Source organism: Mesocricetus auratus, unplaced genomic scaffold (genome assembly GCF_017639785.1).
Source record: "Mesocricetus auratus isolate SY011 unplaced genomic scaffold, BCM_Maur_2.0 Super-Scaffold_100008, whole genome shotgun sequence".
Taxonomy (NCBI): Eukaryota; Metazoa; Chordata; class Mammalia; order Rodentia; family Cricetidae; genus Mesocricetus; species Mesocricetus auratus.
Window position 1 is genome coordinate 73,865,475 of NW_024429192.1, and position 8,889 is coordinate 73,874,363.

The 8,889-nt window shown below is 55.8% G+C and overlaps 1 protein-coding gene across 7 annotated transcripts in view; it reads left to right on the forward strand.

Moving 5' to 3' along the window:
- Nucleotides 1-8,369, forward strand: part of Arvcf (ARVCF delta catenin family member) — a 61,233-nt gene extending 52,864 nt beyond the window's left edge. For 4 of the 7 annotated variants that reach the window (XM_005077514.4, XM_005077516.4, XM_021231474.2 and 1 more), the window contains 14 exons: nt 476-659; nt 1,147-1,264; nt 1,547-1,718; nt 2,260-2,277; nt 3,112-3,183; nt 4,399-4,526; nt 4,775-4,925; nt 5,203-5,401; nt 5,490-5,601; nt 5,695-5,782; nt 6,112-6,165; nt 6,429-6,514; nt 7,074-7,193; nt 7,604-8,369. In XM_005077514.4, coding sequence (XP_005077571.1) covers nt 476-659; nt 1,147-1,264; nt 1,547-1,718; nt 2,260-2,277; nt 3,112-3,183; nt 4,399-4,526; nt 4,775-4,925; nt 5,203-5,401; nt 5,490-5,601; nt 5,695-5,782; nt 6,112-6,165; nt 6,429-6,514; nt 7,074-7,181 — 1,490 coding nt within the window. In that variant the 3' untranslated portion in view covers nt 7,182-7,193; nt 7,604-8,369. The remainder of the gene's footprint in view (nt 1-475; nt 660-1,146; nt 1,265-1,546; nt 1,719-2,259; nt 2,278-3,111; nt 3,184-4,398; nt 4,527-4,774; nt 4,926-5,202; nt 5,402-5,489; nt 5,602-5,694; nt 5,783-6,111; nt 6,166-6,428; nt 6,515-7,073; nt 7,194-7,603) is intronic. The other 3 variants (XM_005077515.4, XM_005077517.4, XM_040751180.1) reach the window with 2 other exon arrangements.
- Nucleotides 8,370-8,889: the final 520 nt, after the last annotated feature.

Here is an 8,889-nt window from a genome sequence, read left to right on the forward strand (position 1 = left end):
TTGGTTCCTTACCTTCATGAGTGCAGGACTAGGGCTTGTGCCATGGAGAACTTGGGGTGGGGGTGGGGTCCATAGGGTATCTCTCCATGGCCCTGTGGTCTCAGGAGTGTTTGCCAGTCCACCCACTCAAGTGGCAGGAATGGATGGGGTAAACTGTCACTGGCTGTGCCACTCTTACAACTTGTCCCTTCCCTGTTAGCTGAAAGCGACTACTAGGTGCTGCCAGTGCATCTTGCCAGGATCTGTGGGAACCCAGAACCTCTTATAGCTTTCACTGCTCCTAACTTCTTATGTGAGCTGGGTGCTTGCCTAACGTGTGCAAAGGCCCGAGGTGCCATCCCTGAGACAACCAAAAAACCAAAACACCCAGTAACAACTGTGCTAGCTTCACAAGGAGGGAAAGATCACAAGTGTCGTCCCTGGGGAGGCCAAGGCAGGAAGGCCATGATCAAGATTGACTAGTGGCACATTACAGGCACACTCTGGAACCTGTCGTCCTATGAGCCCCTGAAGATGGTCATCATTGACCACGGCTTACAGACGCTGACCCATGAGGTCATCGTACCCCACTCAGGCTGGGAGCGAGAACCCAATGAAGACTCGAAGCCCCGGGATGCTGAGTGGACAACGGTCTTCAAGAATACATCAGGCTGCCTGAGGTGCGGGCAGGGGTGGGACATAGGCCAGATCTGCAGGGTGGCAGGAGCTGCCATGCTCATAGCCCAGCTCATCCAATCTTAGGAGCTTCTGAGCCACATCCTAAGTCCCTGGGATTTCCAGTGATGCTGTCCTCACACCCACAGATGGAATCCTAAGTCCCTGAGGTCCTGCTCGACCTTCAGTTTTGTACAATCATGACCCTGCAGGGTCCTGATGTTGGGAACTGCTGTTGAGATGATGGGGCAAAAATATCTGCACATCATAGATTCTGGCCTCTTGGGGCCCATCTCTGTCCTATTCCAGTTCAGTTGGGAGCCAGGAAACCTGCTCCCTCTGCCACAGATATAAGGCTAAAGCCCAATGCCTGAGACAGTCGGGATCCAGCAGGACCCATTGTACAGATGAAAGCCACTGAGGCCTAGTGGGCTGGGGTGTTCAGTAAGGCAAGAACAGGGATCACGGGTGGTCCTGCTCCCTTCCACCCAGGAATGTGAGCTCAGATGGTGCAGAGGCCCGGCGGCGACTCCGTGAGTGTGAAGGGCTGGTGGACGCGCTCCTACATGCCCTGCAGTCAGCCGTGGGCAGGAAGGACACAGACAATAAGGTGGGTGGGGCAGGTGGAAACGAGCTCACAGTTTTCCCTTCTAGTTCTCAGAACCCAAGAGTCATAGGAACAGGACCCCAGGCTGGGAGGTCCCTAGAATGGCACCAGTGGGAGCAGTAGGAACCACCCAGAGCAAGGGACATGGTCTCTCCCGGCAGATCCCCCAGCTTAGGCTGACAGTGCCATGGGTGTTCACTGGCCATGGCTTCACACGTAGCGTCTGGGAAGATCAGCACCCCCTTGTCCGGTGTTCCTGCCCAACCAGGCCACATCTTCCCACAGTCCGTAGAGAACTGCGTGTGCATCATGCGGAACCTGTCCTACCACGTGCACAAGGAGGTTCCGGGGGCTGACAGATACCAGGAGGCTGAGCCTGGGATCCAGGGCAGTGCTACAGCCTCCCAGCGTCGGAGGAAGGATGATGCCAGCTGCTTTGGTGGCAAGAAGGCCAAAGGTGGGTGGGTGAGACGGGGGTGCATCTCTTTCCCACTGTTCCCAGGCCTCAACTTTCCAGTGCCCATGGCAGATACTCCTGAAGGTTAGAAGTTATCTAGTCAGCCCCCGTGGGCATGCAGCAAGTTGGGAAAGGTGCAGACCCAAGGTCCAGCTTAATCCTTTTCTGTGGGCCATGGTGTGGTATCCACCTTTGTCTCTGTACTCTAGGGAAGGATTCCAAGGGCCCACAATTGACACTACCTGGCTATTTACAGAGCAGCCTGTAAGCACACCCCTTTCCTTCACTTGGCCAGGCACTCACAGCACAGGGTAGAGATTTCAGGTACTGGTATCCTCCAGCAGTGGCGGTGGGACAGGTGTACGGCATTCATTAGCCCCTGACCATAGGTCTTCCCTGTACCTTATGGGTACTGAGCCCCCAGAATTCCTCAAGTGAGGTTGCATAGCCTGCTTGCTTGGCCTGGCATGGGTGGGAGTCATGGGAGGGTACAGCTGCTGAGGCTCATCTCCTCTTTCCTGTGCTTACCCCCGCCGCCCAGAGGAGTGGTTCCACCAAGGTGAGTGAGTCCCTGTTTGTTCTGCTGTCCAGCTCTGGCAAGTGCAGTGGGCAACAGAGTAACATCCATGTTCCCTAAGTGCCGGCAGTTATTTCCATGACAACTATAGGGCAGCTGGGATGCCTTCCAGCCTCCAGGTCCTGCCCCACCCCCAGTCCCCTGGAAGGGCAGCCATCTCCATGACAACAGCATAGACATGACAGAGGCTGGAATGCTAGCTCTGGGCTGGCGGGGAGGCCCAGGGGCTGCTGCTTACAAAATCAGAACAAGCTACCGAGCCAGCACTGGGACAGAGCAAACAGTGGGCAGGGCCCGGGGAGTGGCCAGTACCAGACCATCTGCCCCAGATGAAGTGGGTGGTGTGTGGCACAGAAGTACTATATGGGTAAGCAGGGCAGGGGCACCAGCTAGAGCTCCTCCAGCTGAAGGAGAAGGGATTGAGAGTTCAAACAGGCTACCGCAGGGGCTCAGTCTAAACATGGCCATCCTTCTGTAGAGTAAAGGTTGGCCCACATCTGCCATCAGGGGCAGTTTTCCTCTTGGACAGAACTTTCTGGCCCAGCCCTGTTGCACTGTGTGGTCCAGCATGCTGTGTCACTGGCCCTGCTGAGAGCTGAGGTCTAGGTATTTGGGACGTGGTTAGGCTGCTCCTAGGCTCCACCGCCACCACGTCCTGGGCCAGCCTGCCTCCTTTGAGGATAGTACGTCTCTGCCAGGGTGTTCTTAGTGCCCTGTCCCCTTTGGGCTCTGAGGAGGAGAGGGCTGTGCCTAACTTGGCACAGACTTGTCCCTCATGGACTCTGCCTCTCAATGCCTACCACCCTTCTGTTCCAGGTAAGAAGGATGGAGAGATAGACCGGAACTTTGACACACTGGACCTGCCCAAACGAACTGAGGCTGCCAAAGGTAAATGGGTAAAGAGGCAGAGGAGCCTGGGACCTGTGCTGGCCAAGGGGTCAAGGCTTTGTGCCATTGAGTAGGCCTGGAAGGGCTGGAGGGCCAGATGTGCTAACAGACTCACCCCTCAGAGTTTGGTTTCCTAGGGAATGAATGGTTGGGGTTCAGTCTGTGGGTTCAGTCAGTGTGCATAGGAGGTAGACTCTTCCAGTCACTCAGCAAGAGAGGTGGATTGTAGGGCTACTGACAGGGCCTCAGCTGTGTTTCTTCTAGAGGGCATGACCCCTGCAGGGGTGAGGGTATAGGATGGGCTTCTGTAGTCCAGGTAGATCACCCCTGCTGTCTGTCTGTCTGCTGGATTTCCAGTGTGCACTGACATTGTGTTCTGCACTTGGAACTAATCCTATTGAGAGAAAAGGCTGCCTTGGTGGGGCCCCGGGGTATCAGAAGAACCCAGATGCCCTTAACTGGGGTGTGGAAGAGCCCAGGTACAATAGCCAGCCTGTGTTGAATGCTCTGAGAGGATAATGTTTGTGGAGAACTTGGAGGGGGCGGGGACAGGAGACCCAGCAGGCTGGAGTGGAGGGAGAATAGGCACACCAGTAGGGGAGCGTGATGAAATGTGGGATGTGGGAGTAATGGCCTGAGCTAGGCAGAAGCTGTGGTTTATCACAGGCAGGCTTGAAGGCTCTTTACCTCTTATCCTTGAGGCCTTCTTCTAGACACCATCCTTGCTGCCAGACTGGGCCTCAGTTGCTGGGGAGCCTGGAATGGTTGCCTGGGATGCAGGGCCTGTTGTGAGAGGAGGGGCCTCAGCTACAGTCTTAATTACCAGTGAAGACGGTCCCTATTATCAGATGGGGTAGGTGAGCCTGGTGTTTAGGGGTACTAGTCACATCCAGGGGAGATGAGTTCTGTTGCTAAAGAAGTAGCTCAGTGTCCATCTCTATCATACCTCCTAGATGTGGAAGCTACCAGGTGAGCCCAGGGCCAGTTCTTTGCAAGCAGGGTTAAGGAAGGAATGGCCTCGTCTACCTGCTCTGCCTCCTGGCTGACTGTCAGTTTGCCCATCTCTGAATGGGGACATTAATTGAACTAAACATGACTAGACTGCTCAGTATTTGTCCCAGGCAGCTCACCGTGTCTTCAGAATGATGAATAAGAAGGGGCTGGAGGAGAAGGGGTTTTCACCATCACTCTGGACTACCATTGCCCCGTGTCTAGGCTTTGAGCTGTTGTACCAGCCCGAGGTGGTACGTCTCTACCTCTCACTCCTTACGGAGAGCCGGAACTTCAACACCCTGGAAGCCGCAGCTGGTGCCCTGCAGAACCTCAGTGCTGGTAACTGGACGGTGAGGAGTCAGGTCGGCAGGGAGGGCAAGACCTGGACAGAGGAATTCCAAACACTCCACTGGTTCTGTCTTGTACCTTTGCCTCCATCTGGGCCAGTGGGAGAAGAGCGGATAAGCCCATCCTCAGGGTCAGGTGCTTCTGAGCACTGTGCCCTGGCCAGTGGTTGGTGTGGTGCCGTTGGGGTAGGTGCTGTGTAAGATGGCTGCCCTCTGAGAATTCACCTCCTGTTCCTGTGCCACCCTCATAGTGGGCCACGTACATCCGCGCCACCGTGCGCAAGGAGCGTGGACTGCCCGTGCTGGTGGAGCTGCTCCAGTCGGAGACCGACAAGGTGGTGCGTGCTGTCGCCATTGCACTGCGCAACCTTTCACTAGACCAGCGTAACAAAGACCTCATTGGTGAGGATGCTGATGGTGTAACCCAGGGCTTGTGAAGTGGGGCAGGTGTTGGGAACAGGTCAGTGGAGGGTGGAGTTGAGGGAACCAGACTCCACCCATGTGGTTGGGCTGCTCCTCTGCTGAGCTGTGGGAGTTTGGGTGTTTTTCCCTCAGTCCTTGCAGCTCAGCCGTCTTCTTTGGAGGTTATGGCAGGCCTGGAAATACCCTTTGTCTGAACACTGCCCCTTCCCCCAGGGGAAGGGCAGGATGTGTCCTAAAATCTGACCCCGCCTCTTAGGGAGCTATGCCATGACAGAGCTGGTGCGGAATGTTCGCAATGCACAGGCACCTGCTCACCCTAGTGCCCACCTGGAGGAGGATACAGTGGTAGCCGTGCTCAACACCATCCATGAGATTGTGTCCAACAGCCTGGATAATGCTCGCTCCCTCCTGCAGGCCCGCGGCGTGCCTGCACTGGTGGCACTCGTGGCCTCCAGGTGGGTGAGGGCAGGGTGGGTTTTGAGGGGTGGAGGGAAACTGGAAGAGGTGGACCACTGACCCCAACCTTGGCTGCTGGTGCTGCAGCCAGTCAGTGCGGGAGGCCAAGGCAGCATCGCACGTGCTACAGACAGTGTGGAGTTACAAGGAGCTTCGTGGAGCCCTTCAGAGAGATGGCTGGACCAAAGCACGCTTCCAGGTACAGCTGTCCCACCTTCTCTCTTTGCCAGGTCTGTCCCCAAGCAGGAGAGTCTGGGGCCTTACCTCTTCCTTGTGTTTTGTGTCTCCTTAGTCTGCTAGCACTGCCAAAGGACCCAAGGGAATGCCAAGTCCTGGGGGTTTTGATGACAGCACACTGCCACTGGTAGACAAGAACCTTGGTGAGCACAGGCTGGGGAGAGGGACATGAAACTTACCCCTGAGGCTCAAGGGTAGCTCCCATCTGCTAATGCACAAGGTAGGTGGGGCTAGGGAGACAGGACTTTCCTGGTAAGATGGCTCAGTGCTTGAGGTTGTTCATGCCTTCAGCCTCCTGGGAATTCGACTTCTGTGGCTTCCCAGGGAGTCAGGGTGGGTGCCAGCAGGCAGAGGCTGGGCAGGCGTGCTAAGCATTACAGGGTCACTGAGGACTGTTCTGTGGTGAGCGTGTCTGCCCTGCCATCCCGTGCCTGCCCACTGCTCACACATGGACACTACTCATGCCTTGCAGATGGGGAGAAGTCAGCCACCCGAGATGTGATCCCCATGGATACACTTGGTCCAGGTGAGTGCGGGAGCACAGGGAAGAGGACCATGGAGGGCTGGCAACCTGGGAGTGCCAGCTGGTTTTGTGCTGGGAAGATAAAATGGTAAAATGTCAACAGGAGAAGAGCTAGGTGGTGTGGAGACCTTAGGGCTGGTTGGAGCTGGCACAGAGACCAGAAGTCCCTGTCCTAGGGCTTTCTGTATCTGGGCTGAAGGAAGATCACCTATCCCCGGTGCCTTCCTCAGAGCTCCCCTCGCTTGCTGCTCTGTTCCATCCTACAGATGGCTATGCCACAGTTGACCGGAGGGAGCGGAGGACACTGGGCAGTGACTCCACAGGAGACACCTCTGAGAAGGAACTGTTGAAAGTGAGTGACAGTGACCAGGCACCCACTGAGGCTTTCTGTTTTGGGCTTGTCAAGAGAATAGCCATATAGTGCTAAGTTTGATCAGGACTCTGGTGCGTGGCTAGAGTGGCACTCACTTGCAGGGCCCGGGAAGTAGCCCATACCTCAGTGACACTGGTGCTGAGGGGGTCACTGCCTACACCTGCTGCAAAGGAGCAGACAGGGCAGCTCTGCCAGGACACAGGCTGCACAGGACCAGAGCGAGTAGATCTGTACTCTTTTCTTGTGTGTGGGGGGAGGCAGGGTATCTATTGTAGCCCCCCAGAAAGGGAAGTGTCTGCCACCTGCTTGGTGCCAGTATCCTGGCTTCATGTAACAGCCTCTAGGTATATTCGTGTGCCACTCCATAACTAGTGTGAGCACCAGAACTTGACCCCCGTTTACTGCCATGGCAAGCCCACCTCCATCCCACCCCTTCCTTGCCCACATCGACCAGCCTAGCCTGCCCTTAGTTGCAGTTAACCTGTCTTTTTTTTTTTCTGCTTCTAACTCCTGTCTGTCTACTCACCATGCACTGCAGTCCGACCCTGGCAGGAAGGCCCCTCCACCTGGGCCCAGCAGGCCCTCCGTCAGGCTGGTGGATGCTGTTGGGGATGCTAAGCCTCAGCCTGTTGACTCCTGGGTCTAGCTTGCATGCCTGGTATGTTCCTTCATTTGATTGGTTTTCCCATCTGTGGACTGGGGCTTCTTGTCTGTCTCTGCTGCTGCATGTTTGAGCTCCTGTGTGATCCCTGGCATGACCCAGGAAGACCCTCCCAGCACTCATAGCCCTGTTCCAACCCCCAGAGATCAGGGTTATGAGGAGACAGGCCCTCCTATTTCCTCAAATACTCCCATCACTGAGCCCTGTGAGGAACAGCAAGACAGGACTGGCCCTGCTTTCAAGGCTCTTGGCATAGCCCACCCTTCAATCCACAGCCACTGTTTCTGTGTGGCCTCTGAAGGCAGCTGCCCTGTGTGGAGGCTCCCAAGCCACCCTGCTACATTTTGCTGGCTCTGTTGCCTGTCTGGGCTCCTGGCTAAAGCACCTGTCTTTGTCTTCTTTTGCAGGGCCCTGGCCCAGCTGTTTGTTCTTAGGGATCACATGGCAATAGCTGGAAGGGCTGTCTTGAGCAGACCGAGTCCTGGAGCCGGGAGCCCCACCCTCATGTGGGGGTTTGGCTAAGCCTCTTGTCCACTAGGGCCTGACTTTATGGATATCCCTTCTGTCTTACCCTCCCCTCTCCTCCACTCTCCTGACCTAACTCTCCAGGCCTGAGTTAGCTGTTTACTGACATGGTGCTGTGTAGTGGGAGAGAAGGGGTGAGGGTGTCCCCATTCACAGTGCTGCAGAGGAACAAGTAGAGCCTGGAGTGGACATCCTAGAGCAGGCAATGGGGTGGGGGCGCTTGGAAAAGAACTTGGGCTCCCAAGGGTGGCTGCAGTACTACCCTGCATGCAGGCTGACCACAGTGAAGGCTGCTCCAAGAGTGTCCAGGCAAGGACGTTTAGGAAGCAGACAGCTTGGGGGACAAGCTGTGCTTGCCCCCAACCCCTGTCCTTGGATTCCTGGGACACCTTCCCTCTGCAATGTACTCCTAAGCTGCCTGTGGCCTGGGCCACCCTGCTGTTGTGGCTGCATCTGCCTAGAACCTCAGGTAGCCCCGGGGCCTGACTGCCAGCAGCAGCGGGGGACTGCTCTTCAGTGCCTGCTGTTTGTGACTTAAAAATGAAGAAAACTGACAAAAAGCATTAAAAATGAAACCAAAATAAGACTGTATCAGCAAACATTGAACTTTTTGTAAGAAAATGTAAAGATTAAAAAGCAGCAAAGGAACTGCCTGTCTTCTGACTCAGCTCAGCAGAGCAGCAGGCGCGAGCAAGAATGCACAGCCTACTGGGTTAACTGAGCCTCTGCTGCCACCTGGTGATGACAGTTTGCCAAAGTCCATTGGCAGTGGGGGTGGGGTGGGGGAGGCTCTGATCCTGGCATTAAGGCTCTGCTTGCTTCTACCTTGATTCCTGTTGGCACCCTCAGCCCAGGAGGGGCGTGCTGGCTGACTAATCTGGGCACAGGTGGGATCAGCTGAGGTGGGATTGATCTTTGTGTCTAGTCTTGGAAGCAGGCCCCTCCCTTCTGAGGCTTAAGGAGGAGCTGGGGGCTAGGGCAACTCTAGCTGTGGGTTGATGCGTCCTGGGCAGTGGGGTGCCTGACAGGCAAGCCCTGTGGTCTGAACCCATTTCCACTTCTGTAAGCCAGGAAGTAGGACTGGAGAGACTGTCTCCTGAGTGCCACACACATGTCCCCATTGCCTACCTAGTTAAAGATGGGTACAAAGGCTGTCTGTGCATCAGGT